Genomic DNA, 23,103 nt, shown 5'->3' with positions numbered 1-23,103 from the left:
GTTAATGGTTCACAGACTTCCATTTTGCATTCCTTTAGAACCCTTGAAAAAACCTCATCAGGACCCGGTGACTTATTTTGCTTCAGTCTGTCTATCTGCTTCACAACCATTTCACTAGTGACTGTGATGTTACATAATTTATCTTCTTCTGATCCACTATAAAAATTAATTACCGGAATATTATTAGTGTCTTCCTGTGTAAAAACCGAGAGAAAATAATTATTTAAAATCGAGCACATTTCATTCTCTTTGTCAGTAAGATGCCCATAGTTATTTTTAAGGGGACCTATCTTATCTCTGACTTTTGTTCTATAGACCTGGAAAAAACTTTTTGGGTTAGTTTTAGAATCCCTAGCAACTTTAATTTCGTAGTCCCTTTTAGCTTTTCTTATCCCCTTTTTAATGTCCCTCTTAATGTCAATATACTGATTCATAAGATGACCCTCGCCTCTTTTGATACGCCTATAAATTCCTTTCTTATGCCCTAGTAGATATTTCAGCCTATTATTCATCCATTTTGGGTCATTTCTATTTGATCTAATTTCCTTATAAGGGATAAACGTTGTTTGAGCAGCATGTATTGTGTTCAGAAAACTGTCATATTGATAGCTCTCTTCGCTACCCCAGTCAACAGATGATAAGTGTTCTCTAAGCCCATCGTAATCTGCTAAGCGAAAATCTGGGACTGTTACTGAGTTATCCCTACTATCATACTTCCATTCAATTCTACATGTAATTGATTTGTGGTCGCTAGCACCCAGTTCCTCTGAAACTTCTAAATTATTAACAAGGGATTCATTGTTTGCCAGAAATAAGTCAAGCAGGTTATTACCCCTTGTAGGTTCTGTCACAAACTGCTTCAAAAAACAATCCTGAACTACTTCTAAGAAATCGTATGATTCTAAATTCCCAGTCAAGAAATTCCAATCAATATGACTAAAGTTAAAGTCTCCTAGAATTACTACATTATCGTGCCTTGTGGCCCTAACAATTTCCTCCCATAGTAGTCTCCCCTGGTCCCTATCTAAATTTGGGGGACGGTATATCACACCTAAAATTAATTTTTCATGTCCCTCTGAAAATTCTATCCAAACAGACTCTGTATGTGTTACTTCAGACTTAATACCCGTTTTTATGCAACAGTTCAATCGATCTCGGACATACAATGCCACCCCACCCCCCTTCCCGATACTTCTATCTACTTGGAACAATTTAAAACCCTGAATGTGACATTCTGCAGGCATGTCCCGACTTTTTGAATTAAACCACGTCTCAGTAATGGCAAATACATCTATGTTACCTGCACTAGCAACTAGTCTCAACTCGTCCATCTTATTCCTAGCACTGCGACTATTTGTGTAATAAATATTTAATGACCCTCCTATCTCTTTACCCTTTCTGCTCCTTTCTGTTATTCCACTAAACCTATTACTGTCATTGTCAATTAGTGCCACTGGCTTTCCAATATCCTCCTCATTTTGCCTATTACTAGTTCTCCTAGTACTCATGTTACTACCCTGCGACTTCACAGTTTTCCCGCCAAAACCCATACCACTAACTATTCCTAGTTTAAAGACCTAACAGCTCCCTCCACTGCGTTGGCCAGTGCTCCCACCCCACACCTAGACAAGTGAACCCCATCCCTGGCATACATGTCATTTCTGCCATAGAAGAGGTCCCAGTTGTCAATGAATGTTACCGCATTTTCCTTGCAGTATTTGTCCAGCCAGCAATTGACACCCATTGCTCTGGACAACCATTCATTTCCAACTCCTCTCCTTGGCAAAATGCCACATATGACAGGTTTCCCACCCTTCTTCCTAATTATCTCTATTGCTGACCTATACCTGCTAATCAGGTCCTCACTCCTACGTCTGCCAACATCGTTGCCTCCAGCACTGAGACAGATAATAGGATTGTTCCCATTACCTCTCATGATGTCATCCAGACGGCTAACAATATCCTTCATCCCAGCCCCAGGAAAACATACTCTCTGCCTCCTACTCCTATCCTTCAAACAGAATGCCCTATCCATGTACCTAATCTGGCTATCCCCAACAACAACAATGTTTTTACCTTCCTTGGCGTCGTCCGTAGTGATGCTCCGAGTAGTCGACTCACATTCGCCAGGTAGCATTACACCACTTGTAGAATTCGTCATGACGTTCTCGATGATCTTCATTGGGGTTTCTAGGGATGTCTCACTCACGTCTGCCAATGCTTCCTTGGTGCTCGTTGTGGCATTCCCAGTAGAACACTCACATTCGTCAGGTAGCACCGAGAATGAGTTGGAAGTTTCCACGGCAGTCTTCTGGTTTCTCGTTGTTTCTGCCTCTCCAACCATTTTCTTAATCTTCAGCTTGGTTCCATGTTGCCCGGCCACTGACCAAGCTCCCCTCTTAACCTGGGGACTCACAACAGGTGGATTACTACGAATCCTCTTGTTCTCCTCCGTTAATCGCCGTATCTCCAGTTTAGCAACTCTGAGTTCTTCTCTCAGCTGCTGGTAAAGCTGCTCAAGAGAGGGCATCCTGGTTAAGATTCACAGAGAGCACACAAACAGGTCTTCACAGAGCTAAGTACACGTCACCACTAGCACGTTAAGAGACCATACAATAAGTGTCAGGGGCCCGAGACTGTTCAACTGCCTCCCAGCACACATAAGGGGGATTACCAACAGACCCCTGGCAGTCTTCAAGCTGGCACTGGACAAGCACCTAAAGTGAGCTCCTGATCAGCCGGGCTGTGGCTCGTACGTTGGTTTGCGTGCAGCCAGCAGCAACAGCCTGGTTGATCAGGCTCTGATCCACCAGGAGGCCTGGTCACAGACCGGGCCGCGGGGGCGTTGACCCCCGGAACTCTCTCCAGGTAAACTCCAGGTAATTTACATTAATGACCTTGATGAAGGGATTACTAGTGACATGAGTAAGTTTGCTGATGATACAAAGATAGGCCGTATAATTCACTCTGAGGAGGATATCAATGAACTCCAGGACGATCTGGACAAATTAATGTCTTCGTCTGAAAAATGGCAGATGAAGTTCAATGTGGATAAGTGTAAGGTACTTGCCCTTGGTAATGAAAATAACCCTCGAAGTTATAATCTAGGTGAAGTAGAGCTTGATCATACAGAATGTGAAAAAGACTTGGGAGTCATGGTAAGCAGAAATCTAAAGCCAAGACAGCAGTGAGGAAATGGTATGGTGATACCGACAAGATGTGGAAAAAGACACTTATGTACAGTTCAGGGGAAAGCAAACTTTCTTTTAAAGTCTACCGGAAGCCTACCTACAAGAATGATCTTCTACATTTCTTCTCTCACCATGACACAAGAACTAAAAGAGGGGTAGTTATTGGCTTCTTTCTGAGAGCCTACAGAATTTCCAGTCCGCAGTTCCTCGAAGAAGAATGTACATACATCACCAACTCTTTTAGTTCACTACACTTTCCCCTACACTTCATACGTGACTGCAGGAAACGGGCAACACGTATCCTCAGCAAGACCAACACCTATCAAATTGAAGAAAAGCCTCCAAGTTACATCGTTTTACCGGTCAGCAACGTTGCCACAAATGTTTCAAAAATGTTTGACAGAAAACTGGCTAAAATATCTACCAGCTGTTCAACTACTATTAGGAACCTGATACAAAAACCCAAGCATGATTCTGGCACAAGTGCAGGAATCTACACTATACCATGTGGGGGGTGTGACAAAGTATATGTAGGGGAAACAGCCAGAACTCTGGACATTAGGATAGCAGAACACAAAAATGCTTGCAGAAATGATGACCGCAAAAACGCATGTGTTCAACATAGAGACGATGTTGGACACCTCATGAAATTCAATGAAGCTAAACTAGTTATTAAAGAAGACGACTTAAGACGGAGAAAATGCATTGAAGCTGCACTAATTTCTGTCAGTAACACTATAAAGCAAAAGTCCGGTAGTTACAGTATTTCAAAATTATTAAGCAAGAGGATATTACCCATCCTGGGAACTGGTGTTACTTGATGCCAGCAGGTCCCTCTCTAACCTCACCTCCTTAGTTCCATTACTACTACTACTACTACTACTACTACCACCTCTACCCACGCTTCACCTCACCTGACTCCCACCACTATATATATGTGTGTTTTCTTAGTTTTCTCTGTATTAGGACTGAAGAAGCCACTCGTGGCGAAACGTTTCCTTTAATAAATGTCCTGAACTGTACATAAGTGTCTTTTTCCACAAGACAGCAGTGCCTTAGTGTGCGCAACAAGGCCAACAGATTACTTGGATTTATCTCAAGATGTGTAAGTAACAGAAGTCCAAAAGTTATTTTACAGCTCTATACATCACTAGTGAGGCCTCATTTAGATTATGCTGCTCAGTTTTGGTCTCCTACATAAGAACATAAGAACATAAGAAAGGAGGAACACTGCAGGAGGCCTGTTGGCCCATACTAGGCAGGTCCTTTACAATTCATCCCACTAACAAAACATTTGCCCAACCCAATTTTCAATGCCACCCAAGAAATAAGCTCTGATGTGAAAGTCCCACTCAAATCCAACCCCTCCCACTCATGTACTTATCCAACCTAAATTTGAAACTACCCAAAGTCCCAGCCTCAATAACCCAACTAGGTAGACTGTTCCACTCATCTACTACCCTATTTCCAAACCAATACTTTCCTATGTCCTTTCTAAATCTAAACTTATCTAATTTAAATCCATTACTGCGGGTTCTCTCTTGAAGAGACATCCTCAAGACCTTATTAATATCCCCTTTATTAATACCTATCTTCCACTTATACACTTCGATCAGGTCTCCCCTCATTCTTCGTCTAACAAGTGAATGTAACTTAAGAGTCTTCAATCTTTCTTCATAAGGAAGATTTCTAATGCTATGTATTAATTTAGTCATCCTATGCTGAATGTTTGCTAACGAATTTATGTCCATTCTGTAATATGGAGACCAGAACTGAGCTGCATAATCTAGGTGAGGCCTTACTAATGATGTATAAAGCTGCAGTATGACCTCTGGACTTCTGTTGCTTACACTTCTTGATATAAATCCCAGTAATCTATTTGCCTTATTACGTACGCTTAGGCATTGCTGTCTTGGTTTAAGGTTGCTGCTCACCATAACCCCCAAGTCCTTTTTGCAATCTGTATGGCTAAGTTCTACATCATTTAACTTATAAGTACTAGGGTTATGGGCACTCCCAAGCTTACTACAGGATGGATATAAACTCATTAGAGAACATACAGAGGAGAATGACTAAAATGATTTACTGTGTAAGGAACCTCCCATATGAAGATAGACTTAAAGCATTAAATCTCCACTCTCTGGAGAGGCATAGAATGAGGGGAGATATTTGTAGATGAATGGTTCAGAGAACCGACATGTTGATAAATTAGACACATGTGCAACTCTTGGGTATCTTTATTGAGGAAACGTTTCGCCACACAGTGGCTTCATCAGTCCATACAAAGGAGAATCTTGAAGAACAGGAGGAGAATGAGGTAATCAGTCCCTCAACCTTGAGTTGATGTGGTCAGTTCATCAATCTTGAATAGAATACGGCATACGTGCTGAGAAGGAGCTTATAAACCGTTGGCAGGAGAGGTTCAGAAGTCATAGGACGTGTAACATTTGTTCAATGTTGAAGTAGGTCGTGCCCAAGAATTAGGCAAGCGAAGAATTCCCAAGTATTAAGATCCCAAGAAGTTGCAGTGTCTGACAGGTTTGTAGATGAATGGTTCAGAGAACCGACATGTTGATAAATTAGACACATGTGCAACTCTTGGGTGTCTTTATTGAGGAAACGTTTCGCCACACAGTGGCTTCATCAGTCCATACAAAGGAGAATCTTGAAGAACAGGAGGAGAATGAGGTAATCAGTCCCTCAACCTTGAGTTGATGTGGTCAGTCCATCAATCTTGAATATTCTATTCAAGATTGATGGACTGACCACATCAATTTATCAACATGTCGGTTCTCTGAACCATTCATCTACAAACCTGTCAGACACTGCAACTTCTTGGGATCTTAATACTTGGGAATTCTTCGCTTGCCTAATTCTTGGGCACGACCTACTTCAACATTGAACAAATGTTACACGACCTATGACTTCTGAACCTCTCCTGCCAACGGTTTATAAGCTCCTTCTCAGCACGTATGCCGTATTCTATTCAAGATTGATGAACTGACCACATCAACTCAAGGTTGAGGGACTGATTACCTCATTCTCCTCCTGTTCTTCAAGATTCTCCTTTGTATGGACTGATGAAGCCACTGTGTGGCGAAACGTTTCCTCAATAAAGATACCCAAGAGTTGCACATGTGTCTAATTTATCAGGGGAGATATTATTGAAGTGTATAAGTGGATGACGGGCATAAACAAGGGAGATATTAATAAAGTACTGAGGATGTCGAACCAGGTAAGAACCAGAAATAATGGATTTAAGTTGGATAAATTTAGATTTAGAAAGGACATAGGTAAGTACTGGTTTTCTAACAGAGTTGTAGATGTGTGGAACAGTCTTCCCAGTGGGGTGGTAGAGGCTAGGACCTTGGGTAGCTTTAAGAAGAGGCTGGACAAATATATGAGTGGGAGGGGCTGGGTTTGATTGGTGCCATTGGGTACGGGAGTTATTTCTTGGGTAGCTTTAGGTAGAGGTCGTTTTGATAAGGACCTGCCTCGCATGGGCCAGTAGGCCTTCTGCAGTGTTTGTTCATTCTTATGTTCTTATGTTCTTAACAATATGGAGTTGAAGTGACAGGATGGAGCCTTATATAACGCCAGGAGGTGAGATGTAGGCCACTAGTAGAGGTAAGAATGTTGTCGTTGGAAGGTCAGGTCCCTCTCAAATCCGGCCTGAGGGACTGACCACCTCAAAACTTCAAGGGTGATGGACTGATTACATCGTCTTCAAGTATCTTCTGCTTCTATCAACTTTTCTGTACTCGACTGACTGTGTAGGCGAAACGTTTCGAAATAAAGATACCTAAATGTTGCATATGTGAAGTCAGTGTGTTGGAAATAAATGGTATAAAATACCGACACGATGGAAATATAAACACATATGCAGTATAATGTGATCCTTTATTGACTACGTTTCGCCCACACAGTGGGCTTTTTCAAGTCACAAACAGATCTGTTTGTGACTTGAAAAAGCCCACTGTGTGGGCGAAACGTAGTTAATAAAGGATCACATTATACTGCATATGTGTTTATATTTCCAAGTCAGTGTGTTATCGGGGACTATTGGTCTTATTTTCATTGGATCCTTTAATCTTCAGCATGAGACCAACAACAGTCGACTAACACCCCGAGTACCTACGTATTACTAGGTGAACAGGTGCAGCAGATGTAAGGAAACATGCCCAACGTTTCAATGTTGTTGGGATCGATCCCCGGTCCCTCAGTCCCCGGTTCCTCAGTGTTGAATACATTTTTGAATACTTCCAAGACTAAAGGGTTAACCACCTGTCAGGCCAGGAGTACGTCTCCCAGTCCGACAAGGGCCTGTTTCAGTGAATGTAACAAAGGACCCCCTTGAGTCAACACAATAATCATTTCATAATATTAATGGTAATAACAGACAAGTGAGAATAGAAAACAATAGACAAAACTTAAGTGAAACCTTGCAGCGAGTAATTTATGATGTTGATAATATAAATAATATATCTTATGTGAAAATTTGTGTGGACTGCCTCCAAGTGCATCGCCTACCCTGGCAAACTCTGTTGACACCGAGCTCTGAGGTGGGTACCTCAGCCTCACAAGTGGCTTATAGGACAGATTTTCACAAATGATTGGTGTTGCAAGAAACTTGCCTGCATGCACGTATAAAGGACTAACTTACTTGGTGTTGCAGCATATATCCTGATCTTCAACTTCCCTAAGCTTAGCCTTAGCCCCTTTGGACTTCCCCTCAGAAACCACGTGCAACCGTGAGCCTTAATTCCTGCAATATTCAATCGTTATTAGTGACCTGCCTGCACCTCAGAAATTCCTATATCCAAGAGGGTGTGTATCCCCTAGTACAACTATGCAGACACGGACACTAGCTTCTACATAGGCGAGAGACACTGGTACTTACTGGGGATGCACTCCCAGCTGCAACATAGGCCCACAGATCAACTCACTTACAATCTCCCCAGACACTGGCCAGAAATCTACGAGATAAAGTGGAGGTCTTGTCTTACTGTATGGGCCTGACGGAGGAGGTCATCTACGGTACATTGAGGTGCCTCTACCAGATTTCCCCAGGTCTCAAATGTAAAGACATGTGGGGGGCGCCGTCTGCTGATCACGGCACGTCTTGTCCAGTTGGTGTCTGTCTTAAGAAGAACGAGCTGGTCTCTCTTCCAGACCCTCGTCTCTTCGTTCAAACTAGGGCTGCCAGTTCTCCCTAGCTAACTTATCCTAGTGTTTGCCTACATTATCGGCCTATTACTACCTATGTTAAGGTCTTAGGTCTACAGTATTATTATCTACAGTTGCCTTAGTAAACCTAATATTAGTATACTAACAGTAAAACTACCTACTCCTTCCCTGAAGGGTAAATCTATAAATAAATAAGTGCCTACCATCAATCGCCAACCCGGGGAGAGAAATGTGTTTATTTGGGAGGGTTTAAGGGCCACCCAGCTCAGCCATTCCATTATGGCCATGCTGGATCTGTCCTGTGGAACTTTAGGTACCAAATAAGTTTCCACATCCTCCCGCCGGTGAAGGTAGGCGCTAAGTCTAGATCAAGTCTGCCTCCCGCAGGCCCTCCCAGTGGGCCCTGGACTTGAGCGCCATTTGACGGGTCGTCCGGCCGCTCAGCTCGGTCAGCCTCTGGTCTAAATTCTCATGTCCCGGTCCCACCGTGTGGACCTCAAGAGGTAAAAGCCTGTTGATGGGTCTTATAGTCTCGACACCATTCATTCTCACCTTCACCATTCTCAACCGCCCAGCCTTGTCTGGGTGGGTCGACACTACCAGGCCAAGAGGCCAGTATGCCCTGGGCACCTCGGATTCTACTAGCACCAGGTCCCCTTCACTTAGCATCATCTTATTTGCCTCGGGGTCGGCACCATAGAAATGTTCCCGCAGGGTTGTCAAGTAATCCCTGCACCACACCTGGTTCCATTTGTCCAGGATGTTCACCAGTCTGTTGTGACTCCTGTGCAGTTCTTCATTGATGGGGGGACCATCTGGCCCATAATAATCCAGCTCCTTGGAAGACTGACTCAAAATTGCAGGGAAGGGCTCAATCCTCCTTCCAAACAGCATGTGATTGGGGTTGAGAGCTTCCTGCTCGTCAATCCCATTTTGCACGTAGGTCAGAGGCCTGTTATTGACTCTTGCCTCTATCTCAGCTAACACTGTCCTCAGTTCATCAAAGCTCACTCTCCTGCCGTGCAAGACCTTCCGAATGCACCCTTTGACTGTGCCCACCATACGTTCATAGAATCCCCCTTGCCAAGGCGCCCTGGGAGCTATGAACCTCCACTCGCACTCTATTCTCTTCAGGTGTTCTCATACTTCTCCGTTGTCCCTAAGATTCCTGAAAACTTTATCGGGCACCCTAAAGCTTGTGCCATTGTCCGAGATAATCAATCGCGGGCACGAGAATCTGGCTGTAAACCTCCTGAACAACTTCACGAAAGTCTCTGTTGACATATCTTCTGCCAACTCCAAATGCACAGCTCGAGTAGTGGCACAAGTAAACAGGCAGACATATACTTTCTGAGGGCCCACCCTATCGTCTCCTGGGTTCTTCAATGTGATAGCCCCAGTATAGTCTATTCCCACAGTCTCAAAGGGCCTGTCACTATGTACCCGCTCCTGAGGCAGCGGTGGTGGACCTGGGTATGGCAGGGTCCTCCCATCGTACCACCAGCAGACCGTGCAACTCTTTAGCACCCTTTTGACGGCAGCTCGACCCTTCAGTACCCAGTAATTCTGACGCAGGCAGGTGAGGGTATCTCCAAACCCCACATGTAATGTCCTCTGATGGGCATCTTGTATCAATAGCTCTGACGCCCATCCCTCCTTTCCCAGCAGCACGCGATGTTTGGCCCCATAGCTGAGCTCAGAGTTTTGTATTTGTCCCCTGCATCTTATTAGCCCCGCATGATCTAGGAACAATCCCAAAGAGTGAAGCAATTTACTGTTCCCTGAGTCGTCGTTGGACACATGTCCCGATGCCATAACCTGCTGCCTGGTCGCCAGTACTTACAGCACTCCTGGAACCCTCTCCCTTTGGTACTGCCTTATCCAATATTCTCTGGGACCCACGAGAGGTAACTGTCGACCTTGGCTTACCTTGTCATGCAGCTTCCTCACAAATCGAAATACCATTTCCGTGACTCCTATAAGTTTCCTCCAAGAGGAGTAGCGCCTGGGGTCAAATAGTTCAGTGTTGGGTTCCCCCGCAAAGTGTACTATGCTGGTGGTTGTCTCCCCGAATTTCTGCTCCGGCCAGCAATCCCTTGCCGGTAACCAGTCTGGGCCTTTGAACCAAATCTCGCTTTTACTCAGCTTTTTGTGTGTCACCCCTCGGCTTATCAGGTCGGCTGGGTTTTGATCTGTAGGCACGTACAGAATTGTTGACGTTGACTGTAGTTCCCGTATCTCCTTTACCCGATTCCTGACATAGGGGAGCTTAGACCTGTCGTTCTGGACCCACTGTAAGGCCACCTCCGAGTCTGTCCATACATAGATGTGTGTCACCCTCAGATTACTCAACACCTCCTCTACGTACTTACCCAGTCTTGCTCCCAGAAACATCGCCGTGAGCTCTAGCTTTGGGATCGAGCAATCCTTCAGGGGTGTCACCCGCGCACGACTGGTGGCCAGACTGACCTGGTCCCCGGCCACCAAATACGCTACTGCCCCATAGGCCCTGGAGGAGGCATCACAGAAGACATGCAAGTTATAGTCCCACCCGGTGCACCCGATTGACCTGGGGAATGTGAACTCGTACAATTCCGCTAGATCTTTGTTAACCAGATCCCACTCCTGGCAGACTGTTTCTGGCAGTGGGTCGTCCCAACCTAGGTTCAGCTCTCAGGTCTGTTGCACTAGCATCCTCCCTCGAATGGTGATGGGTGTCAACAAACCCAAAGGATCGAAGGCAGTCTGCACTTTGCTCAGCAAAGACCTCCTGGTCAGCTTCCCTTCCCCATCAGGTTTCCTCTTTAGCCTAAGTCTGTCTTCCTTGATTTCCCACTCCAGTCCCAACACCGATGTTACCTCAGGTACTGAGTAGCCAGCATAGTCACGTTCCACCGTGCCCCGCAACGTTGGATTGTTTGTCACCCATTCTCTCAATGGCATGTTAGCCGAGAGCATCTCCTGATTAGACTCTCGGTAAATGTCCATCAACAGCCTTTCATCTGAGGTGGTACCTTGCATGTTGTCCACATAAAATAGGGTCTTCAGTAATTCTTTAAGCGGGCTGTTACAGTTCACTAGGTGGTAGTCTATGGTGGCCTGTAATAGGAATGGCGAACTAGTGGCACCAAACAACACTGCCCTGAATCTGTAGGTATCATATCCTCACTCGGGCACCTCCCTGTCAGTCAACCACAAGAACCTTGTGTAGTCCCTGTCTTGTGGCTGCAACCCAATATGTAGGAAGGCTTTGCTAATGTCTGCCGCATAGGCGTACTGTTCTGTCCTGAATCTCAACAACACATCTGCTAATTTCTGCGTCAGGGAGGGCCCTGTGAGTAAACAGTCGTTCAACGATGGCTCTCGGGGACTTGCCTGTGAGCTGCAGTTGAAGACTACTCTGATGGGAGTGGTTACTGACTCCTTGGTGACTGCCATGTGTGGAAGATAATGGGTGTTTTCCCCAGGGCTGGCATTGGGCACTTTCTCAATGAACCCAAGAGCCAACTGTTCCTTAATAATATCATCATATTTCCCCACCAGACCCTTCTTGGTCAGGCTGTTCACCAATGAATTCAACTGACCCCGTGCCTTCTTGAAATTAGTGGGCAGTGTTGGGTGTCCCAGTTTCCATGGGAGTCGCACCCAGTACTGTCCGTCCCTGAACTGCACATGGTTCAAGTAATCTCGATACGTCTCTTCGTGTTTGGGGGGCGGCTGGTCACCCTTAATCCCTACTACATCCAGGTCCCATAGTTTATGGACCGGCTCACTGTTGGATATGCCAACTTGCGTCTCTGACAGACCTTCGTGCACCCCAATCTGCATCACCAGTACAGCCTCAGTCGCTGTAATACCGGAGCCCTCCTTTCCCGGGGTCGCAGGGAAATGAGCTGGTACCCTGCCTCCTACGATGTACCCCACTGGAGTCCTGTACAGGCCAACACCCTCCTTGATAACCCTTCTCGTAGACACGAACTCGTCTATGTAATCTCCTACCAAGATTCCCACATTACTAACATTGTCTGTAGCAATGTCTGGTTCCGCTAGCTTCACACCTAACTCCCTCAAATGTTTGACTGCTGCAGCCAGTCCCTTAGTGGTAATGATATTGGGCAGCTTCTTCACTATCAAGGCTGAAATTTCCCGTTGATGCCCGGCTAACCTGACCGTCACATTGACTACTGGATAAGACCTGCGTGGGACTTCCCCACCAAACCCTTCCACCTTCATGTCAACATTACCACCTGTCTTCAGCTTCAACCTAATTGCTAGACTCTCTGTTATAAAGGATCTCTGTGCCCCACTGTCAAAGAACAAACGGGTCGTTTCAGACTTCTTCCCATTTGTAACCACCGCCATTGTGGTGGGCAAGGCCACCGAACCTTGAAACTGCTCCCCAGAACAAATTCCTGGTGCCACACTCACCACACTCATCACTGCTTCCGACTCGTCCTTGCTCTCTGCCCTTTCTTGCGGTTTGCTCTCCTTAGCTTGTGCTGATCTGGTGTCATTAGGACACAGTGCACTGTGGTGCCTACCCTTCCGGCAGCCCCGACACTCATTGAGTTGGGCGCTACAGTCCCTGGCAAAATGTTCTCCACAACACTTGAAACAAAGTCTCAACTCCCTTAGTCGCTGAACCCTTTTGTTACAGGTGATGAAGCTCGGACACCCTGAACTAGCGTGTTATTCTTCACAAAACACGCACCGTCTCATACTGGCCGCTTTAGTGGCTTCTCCCTTGGCCCTGTGGGTGGAGGACTCGCCCTGGGCATAATACGTGCCGACCCTAGTAGAAGGTGGTTTACGTCTATTTCTCGAATGTCTGGGGAAGTTGACCGACTTCTCCTTGGTAGGTAATTTCTCCCCCTGACCTACGCTCAGGTGAGATATGAGATCCCCTATCCCTTCAATAATTTGTTTTATCGTGAACCTATTCGTCCGATATTTTAAGTGCAACTCATGCACTGTAGTGCTAGCCAGTTTCCTCTGAATCACCTGGCTAAGGACCCATTCTGAATCATCCTCATCATGCAAATCTCTGAAACTATTTGTCAAGCTCATAATTTCAATACGGAACTTCTCTAGGCTTTGACGGTCATGTCGGCAAGCCTCTAGATCCAACAACCGATAAAGTAGAAGAGATGTTGCCAAACATGTCTTCTAATTGGTCTTTGGCATGTTGGTAATTAGTGTCAGTAATCTGGTAGTGCCAGACCAAGTCTAAGGCTTTACCCTTGAGCTGCAACCGCAAATACTGCAACTTGACAGCATCTGATAAATCGTTCCTGTCATCTATCTGGGCTTTAAACTGATCCCAGAAAGCAATGTACTCAGTTAGGGTTCCGTCAAATGTCGGTAAATTCAACTGGGGCAATCTGGGCAACATATTGACAGGTGTGTGGCTGTTTGGGGTACCTGCGGTGTTCGACACCACACTTGGATTACTAGCCTTTAATGTGCTTAACTTATCTTTGTACGTATTCATCTCCTGTTGACAATCTACATCATCCTTAGTGAATTCGTCCAGAGCCTGCTGAAGACTAACCTGGGATTCATTATCCTCAATAGCCTGTAGCTCATATGCTGGGAATGTTTGCTCATAGGCTTCCCATTTTTCCCCCAAACTCTTCAAGCAGTCTTGCAAATCATCGCAGTCTACGTTACTGCGTTGGCAAGTAGCCTTGCACCTGTTACGCGTTCTGTTTAGATGCCCTTTGTATGCCGCCACTGATCGTTTTAATTTTGTTAACACTGAACCAGACTCTCCTGAACTCCCATCTGCCATTGTCAATGAGGAGTGTGACACTAATTGTACTTTACCCAGTCCACCCCACAGCACGTCATGGTGTTAGGTAAGAATGAACGAGTCTCAAGGCCTCTCAACAAGCTTAACAATTCCCTTTGTTATATTGACTCTACTCTGACCAAAAAATGTACACTGTTAGCTCTCAAATCCCAATCAAAATGGGTATCGATGTGAAAGCTTATCCTAGCACTTTCCTGTACAATGCCAGCAAATAATTACAGAACTTAACCTAGTCTCAGGTACAATTCACAAATCCCACATTAACATGAATCAAAGACAATGAAAATCACACAATAAAAAGTGCAGTATACAAATTAAAATCACTTGATTCGCACAAGTAAATTCAACAATTCATCTTGTGAATCAGTAAATAAATAATGTGTAAACAGCTTGACCTAGCTTACTCAGTCTAGTGTGGATGGTTGGATAAGGTAAATCCTAACCTAACTAGTGTGCTATAGCTTAATTTAACCTAGCTTTAGAAATCCCTGTAAATAATAACTATGTTAAATCTGTCCTAGCTACTATAACTGTTGTAAATATTGCACAAGCCTAGCCTAACTGTGGCTACCTTGCAAATCCACTGTAAGTAATTAACACACAAGTCTCCTACTCTGGATTACTTGTAATCACTGTAAATAATTAAATTCACAAGCTTCTCTAGCCTACCTGGCCTGCCTGTAAATTACTGCAAATAACAACTTCTGTGTATAGTCAGCTTGGCCTAGTCTCTGTGTAACTTTGGGCCTAGGTGTGCTAACTTAACCTAACTCTGTTAAACTGGTTCCTAACTGTGGCCTAGCTATGATAGCTTAACTTAGCTATTCCACATCACGGTTTTCGAAGGACCACTTTTTGTGAAAATTTGTGTGGACTGCTTCAAAGTGAGTCGCCTACCCTGGCAAACTCTGTTGACACCGAGCTCTGAGGTGGGTACCTCAGCCTCACAAGTGGCTTATAGGACAGATTTTCACAAATGATTGGTGTTGCAAGAAACTCGCCTGCATGCACGTATAATGGACTAACTTACTTGGTGTTGCAGCATATATCCTGATCTTCAACTTCCCTAAGCTTAGCCTTAGCCCCTTTGGACTTTCCCTCAGAACCCACATGCAACCAGGAGCCTTAATTCCTGCAATATTCAATCGTTATTAGTGACCTGCCTGCACCTCAGAAACTCCTATATCCAAGAGGGTGTGTATCCCCTAGTACAACTATGCAGACATGGACACTAGCTTCTACATAGACGAGAGACACTGGTACTTACTGGGCATGCACTCCCAGCTGCAACATAGGCCCACAGATCAACTCACTCACAATCTCCCCAGACACTGGCCAGAAATCTACGAGATAAAGTGGAGGTCTTGTCTTACTGTATGGGCCTGACGGAGGAGGTCATCTATGGTACATCGAGGTGCCTCTACCAGATTTCCCCAGGTCTCAAATGTAAAGACACATGGGGGGCGCCGTCTGCTGATCACGGCATGTCTTGTCCAGTTGGTGTCTGTCTTAAGAAGAACGAGCTGGTCTCTCTTCCAGACCCTCGTCTCTTCGTTCAAACTAGGGCTGCCAGTTCTCCCTAGCTAACTTATCCTAGTGTTTGCCTACATTATCGGCCTATTACTACCTATGTTAAGGTCTTAGGTCTACAGTATTGTTATCTACAGTTGCCTTAGTAAACCTAATATTAATATACTAACAGTAAAACTACCTACTCCTTCCCTGAAGGGTAAATCTATAAATAAATAAGTGCCTACCATCAATCGCCAACCCGGGGAGAGAAATGTGTTTATTTGGGAGGGTTTAAGGGCCACCCAGCTCAGCCATTCCATTACAGCCATGCTGGATCTGTCCTGTGGAACTTTAGGTACCAAATGAGTTTCCACATCTTATACATTCATAAATATCATTACTAAACATAAATATAGGTATACAACAGTATAGGGTCTATGATGGTACCAACTGTAGTAGATCAAAATGGTATACAATACCGACAGGTTGGTAGGTAAGACACATAGGCAACAGTTAGGCAACTTTATTCCGAAACGTTTCACCTACACCGCAGGCTTCTTCAGTCGAATACAGGAAGTAGGCAGGAACAGTAGAGATGTGAAGACGATGTAATCAGTCCATCACCCATCAGTTCACCCATCATCATCCATCAGTTCCATAGTCAGGAACTGACTATGGAACTATGGAACTGAACTTCTCCAGGCTGAGGGACTGACAACCTCAAATTCTACGACTTCGAGGGTGATGGACTGATTACATCGTCTTCACATCTCTACTGTTCCTGCCTACTTTCTGTATTCGACTGAAGAAGCCTACTCAGTAGGCGAAACGTTTCGGAATAAAGTTGCCTAACTGTTGCCTATGTGTCTTTCCTACCAACTGTAGTAGACTTCAACCGAGAAACCTTCAAAACTAGGGAGGCCAAGCCCATGATGACACTCTTCAGGTCACTTGTTCTATCTAGGCTGGAATATTGCTGCACACTATCAACACCTTTCAAGGCAGGTGAAATTGCTGACCTAGAAAATGTACAGAGAACTTTCACGGCGCGCATAACGGAGATAAAACACCTCAATTACTGGGAGCGCTTGAGGTTCCTAAACCTGTATTCCCTGGAACGCAGGCGGGAGAGATACATGATTATATACACCTGGAAAATCCTAGAGGGACTAGTACCGAACTTGCACACGAAAATCACTCACTACGAAAGCAAAAGACTTGGCAGACGATGCAACATCCCCCCAATGAAAAGCAGGGGTGTCACTAGCACGTTAAGAGACCATACAATAAGTGTCAGGGGCCCGAGACTGTTCAACTGCCTCCCAGCATACATAAGGGGGATTACCAACAGACCCCTGGCAGTCTTCAAGCTGGCACTGGACAAGCACCTAAAGTCAGTTCCTGACCAGCCGGGCTGTGGCTCGTACGTTGGTTTGCATGCAGCCAGCAGCAACAGCAACAGCCTGGTTGATCAGGCTCTGATCCACCAGGAGGCCTGGTCACAGACCGGGCCGCGGGGCGTTGACCCCCGGAACTCTCTCCAGGTAAACTCCAGGTAATTAAAACAGGTTATGGTAATTAGACAAGTAATGGTAATTAAATGATGTCAAAAATGTTCAGAGTAAATTGTACTGATAGTAAAAATAGTAATTAATTACTAATTTTAGTAATTAATATCAGTTAACAGTATTTAAAAAAAAAAATATGAGGTAGTAATATGGGCAGAGAAAGTATCAATTCAGTTAATATTTAAGCAAACAATAGTAAATAAGAAAATTACATAAGGTGACTTATGTTTTGTGAGGAAGATCCAATAGCTGTGTCAGACACCAAAATAACATGGCCCAGCTAATGCCAGAAGTCCCACTCAAGGACTAACGTGCACAATCTGTACAGAATGCAGTATGTCAGTAAATATGCTCTGGGTACTTTTGCTACAAGAACTAGCTAACCTAAGCAGAGGCCAGTATGTCAGGGGCCAGTCTACCTCTGGCTCTGGAACTGGCTTAAGCGTACAGTAACCGAGATCAGTATGTCAGGAGCCAAACGAATTTCAACATTCCCACACAAAAACCATTTCCAAGGCCAAAATGTAAATATCATGGTAGGAACATCGCAGGTGATCTAACATTACAGACTGATAATATGACTGTATATATATATATATATATATATATATATATATATATATATATATATATATATATATATATATATATATATATATATATATATATATATATATATATATATATATATATATATATATATATATATATATATATATATATATATATATATATATATATATATATATATATATATATATATATATATATATATATATATATATATATATATATATACACAGTCCCACTGGGACAAACCAATCATGGAAAAAATCGCTAACACAATGCTCTCCAACGCCTCAGGAAAGGACAAAGCTCGTCTCCTGGCAGTGAAGGCACCACACACAAGAGATTTCCTGTTAGCTGTTCCCAAACACAAAATGAATACAATGGTACAATGTATTAAAGATCATGAATATTTTTTTCATTTATGTTAATATAAAAATTAATAATTTTGTACCAAAAGAATCTTAGACTTTGCAAAAGCCTTCGACAAATGCGATCATGTTGTAATTGCACCTAAATTGCATTATTGTAAACAGAGTGAAGTCAGAGGCTGCTACAGTACTTGTTCCCATCCTTTTCCTCATCCTCATATCTGACACAGATACAGATGTAAGCTATAGCACCTTGTCCTCCTTTGCTGATGATACCCGAATTTGCATGGCAGTGTCATCCATCGAAGACACTGCAAATCTCCAAGTGGACATCAATCAAATCTTTAAATGGGCCGCAGAAAACTATAACGTTCAATGAAGACAAATTTCAGTTACTCCGCCATGGAAAACTCGAGGAAATAAAAACTTGATTGGAGTATAAAACAAATTCCAACCACACACTAGAGCGAAAAACTAATGTGAAGGACCTGGGAGTAATAATGTCAGAGGATCTCACTTTCAAAGATCACAGCAGTGTCTCTACTACATCTGCTAGGAAAATCATAGGATGGATAATGAGAACCTTCAAAACTAGAGATGCAAAGCACACTATGATTCTCTTCAAATTGCTTGTTCCCTTTATCCTGGAATATTGCTGTACACTAACGGCCCCTTTCAAGGCAGTCAAAATTGCAAACCTTGAGAATATACAGAGAACTTTCACGGCACCTAAAAGTAAGATAAAACACCTAAATTAATGGGAACGGTTGAAGTCCCTTAATTTTCACTCCTAGGAATCCAGGCGAGAAAGATACATGATAATATACACTTGAAAAATCCTAGAACGACTAGTCCCAGATCTGCACACGGAAATCACTTCATATTAAATTGCATTAAGTTTTATAACCTACATGAACTGTATCACTGTAGGCAACAAGAACATTTCACCCCTCCATGGAAGATGTGTTCATATAATATCACATACCTACAAGTCCCTCCCAAGAAGCTCATTGCTAGTAATCCCTTCCTTAAATCTCTTGTTAGAGCAACTGCTCAAGAAGAAATTTCTCACCTAGCCGGTAGTAATAAGTTATCACAAGTTATATACACTGATGGATCTAAACAGGAGTCTTCTGGCAGGGCTGCATCTGCTCTTGTTGCCACCTCCCTAGTTAAGAACGATAATAAATTTGTTGAGTTAGGCATAAGAATTAACAACTGGGCGTCTACACTGCAAACTGAATTGTTTGCAATCCTAATGGCGCTAAAGCTAACCTATGACACTGAGCTTGACTCTGTCATCATTACTGATTCTATGTCATCATTGAAGGCTCTTGACTCATATAATGACTCCAACAACATGCTCATTGGGGAAGCCAGGTATAGATACTCAAAAATTAGGGACAAAGGAATTAATGTACAATTGCTATGGATCCCATCACACATTGGATTACTCCTTCATGATAAAGTTGATATGTTAGCCAAGAAGAGTATCCAGAAGGAGAATGTAGAATATAACTTTGGTATAACTGTGTCTAGCATTAGGAATAATATTAGGAGAGAAGTAAATAATGAAAATGATTGTTATAGGAATGCAGTTAGAAGCCTGAGTAGATCTATAACCCACTATGATAACATGAACGTAGATAAGTATGTTTATGGAGCAACTTGCAATGTGAACAGACTGACTGATGTTGTAGTGGCCAGGCTTAGGCTTGGTTACAAGTACTTCTGGCAGTTTGGGAGACACACAGATGATGATCAAACTAAATGTAAATTATGTGATCAGGCATATGGTCACTCTCTTGAACACTATGTGCTTAATTGTCCACTTATTGTGGAATACAGAGACAGACAGTATAATAACCTATGTGACATGTCAAGATATCTTATTAATGAAAATAAGATACCAGATATACTAAGCAAATTTCCTAAATTTGCTTGTAACAGATAAATGAACTATAGATATGTAGATATAAATCCATATGTATTCCTGTTAACCCTTTTGGGGCCTAGTTCCTAGGCCTTTTGTGTATCCATATGCTCTCGCGCTACCGTCCACAGGATGGATATGGGGTGCACAATAAACTAGCCACTTCGGTGGCAAAATCTAATCTATGAAAGCAATAGACTAGGCAGGAGATACAACATCCCCTCAATGAAAAGTAAGGGTGCCACAAGTACGCCACGAGACAACACGTAAGTGTGATAGGCCCAAGAATGTTCAACTGCCTTTCAGCATACAAAAGGGGGATTACCAATAGACCACTGGCTACCTTGAAGAAGCTGGACAGGCACCTAAAGTCAATACCTGACCAGCCGTGCTGTGGTTCGTATGTCGGTTGACGTGCGGCCACCAGTAACAGTTTAGCTAATCAGGACCTGATACACCGCGAAGCCTGGTCACGGACCGAGTCGTGGGGGCGTTGACCCTCGAAACCTCCAGGTACTGCGAGTCAATAAGGTTCGATATAAGAAAAGGAAGATAAGTAAAATTCCTTTGGTCATGAGCGCTTCACTAGCATCGAGGCATCGTCTTTGAGGAGAGAAACAATTAAAGAATTTACAAGAGTAATGAAGAAAAAGCTTTATTATTATTATTATTATTATTATTATTATTATTATTATTATTATTATTATTATTATTATTAGCATATTCATCATATGTACTTAAAAAAGGTATTACAATGCTGTTCATATCCCCAGGTTGGAATTCCGTCCCCCAGCTTCGGAGTGATGGGTGGGACGTGTGTGGGGCGCGGCGGGTCCCCCATGCTTCTTGAGGGACCCATGGGAGGCAGGTCGGGACAGAGTGACCCCTCTAGCGTGCCCCCTACCCACCATCCCAACATGTCCACCAGAATGAAGACACCACTAGAGACCATCGACCTGGCAGCAATATCGTGTGACAGCGTGCTCTCTCATCCAGACGGCAAGCGATCTCCTTGCAAGACTAAGTCTACTAGTAACAAGACCAACAGTAGTGTGGCTCAGGGTGGACAGGACCCACTCTCTATGGCCTTCCTACACGCCCTAGTGGACCCCCAGCATGGTCGCCTACAGGGGGAGTGCCGCCCCCACACTGCCCTCTCTCAGGACACACTGCCCTTCCCTAGCCTCTCCCCCGCCATGGACGCTGATATGGATCACGACAGTTTCCTTACTAATCTATTGATGTGATGAACGTATATTTTTATTTCTATATAGTTATTAACAGGGTACAAATTATTTTATTTCCTTTCACTTCTAGTATATAAAAACTATATATATATATATATATATATATATATATATATATATATATATATATATATATATATATATATATATATATATATATATATATATATATATATATATATATATATATATATATATATATATATATATATATATATATATATATATATATATATATATAAATATAATGGGGTCCACCTCTGGTGTAAATTGTGGGACCCATAGCCTCGGAAAAGTGGATAAAAAGGCTTTAAGGATGAATATTTGGATTTCTTACTGAAGCCGTTTGAATATTCCACTTTCCCTATCACCCCAACTTTTCATATTTTTTTTTTTACCAGTAGGAATATTTTATTACATAATATGGTACAAAAGATTTAAGAGATACATTGTTGATATAAAGGTGGCGTATACGGTACATGTTGTTACGTGTGTATCACCGATTATAGGGCGAAAATCTCATCCAGCTCCTCAGAGCTGGGGCGTGTGCCCAAAATACAGCAGGCATTACCCCAAGATAAGAGACGGCCGATAAACTAAATGGGCGCGCGCACGCACGCGCTCACACACACACACACACACACACACACACACACACACACACACACACACACACACACACACACACACACACACACACACACACACACACACACACACACACACACACACACACACACACACACACACACACACACACACAGGAGTATAAATGCCAACCAGCACGGATTCACGGAAGGCAAATCCTGTGTCACAAACCTTCTGGAGTTTTATGATAAAATAACAGAAGTAAGACAAGAGAGAGAGGGGTGGGTTGATTGCATCTTCTTGGACTGCAAGAAGGCCTTTGACACAGTTCCTCACAAGAGATTAGTGCAGAAGCTAGAGCATCAGGCGCATATAACAGGAAGGGCACTGCAATGGATCAGAGAATACCTGACAGGGAGGCAACAACGAGTCATGGTACGTAATGATGTATCACAGTGGGCACCTGTGACGAGCGGGGTCCCACAGGGGTCGGTCCTAGGACCAGTGCTATTTTTGGTATATGTGAACGACATGACGGAAGGGTTAGACTCAGAAGTGTCCCTGTTTGCAGATGATGTGAAGTTAATGAGGAGAATTAAATCTGATGAGGACCAAGCAGGACTTCAAAGAGACCTGGACAGACTGGACACCTGGTCCAGCAAATGGCTTCTCGAATTTAATCCTGCCAAATGCAAAGTCATGAAGATATGGGAAGGGCACAGAAGACCACAGACAGAGTATAGGCTAGGTGGCCAAAGACTGCAAACCTCACTCAAGGAGAAAGATCTTGAGGTGAGTATAACACCGAGCATGTCTCCGGAAGCACACATAAATCAGATAACTGCTGCAGCATATGGGCGCCTGGCAAACCTGAGAACAGCATTCCGATACCTTAGTAAGGAATCATTCAAGACACTGTACACCGTGTATGTCAGGCCCATACTGGAGTATGCAGCACCTGTTTGGAACCCGCACTTGATAAAGCACGTCAAGAAACTAGAGAAATTACAAAGGTTTGCAACAAGGTTAGTTCCAGAGCTAAGGGGAATGTCCTATGAAGAAAGATTAAGGGAAATCGGCCTGACGACACTGGAGGACAGGAGGGTCAGGGGAGACATGATAACGAC

At 43.6% G+C, this 23,103-nt stretch overlaps 1 protein-coding gene across 3 annotated transcripts in view; it reads left to right on the top strand.

The window, feature by feature from the left end:
* LOC128695829 (zinc finger protein 721-like) overlaps nucleotides 1-21,433 on the top strand; it is a 53,209-nt gene extending 31,776 nt beyond the window's left edge. For all 3 annotated transcript variants that reach the window (XM_070092834.1, XM_070092833.1, XM_053786712.2), the window contains exon 7: nucleotides 20,915-21,433. In XM_070092834.1, coding sequence (XP_069948935.1) covers nucleotides 20,915-21,388 — 474 coding nt within the window. In that variant the 3' untranslated portion in view covers nucleotides 21,389-21,433. The remainder of the gene's footprint in view (nucleotides 1-20,914) is intronic.
* Nucleotides 21,434-23,103: the final 1,670 nt, after the last annotated feature.

The sequence above is a fragment of the Cherax quadricarinatus genome, chromosome 41 (genome assembly GCF_038502225.1).
Source record: "Cherax quadricarinatus isolate ZL_2023a chromosome 41, ASM3850222v1, whole genome shotgun sequence".
Taxonomy (NCBI): Eukaryota; Metazoa; Arthropoda; class Malacostraca; order Decapoda; family Parastacidae; genus Cherax; species Cherax quadricarinatus.
The sequence above is the reverse complement of the archived record's forward strand: the minus strand, read 5'-3'. Positions and strand labels throughout refer to the sequence as shown.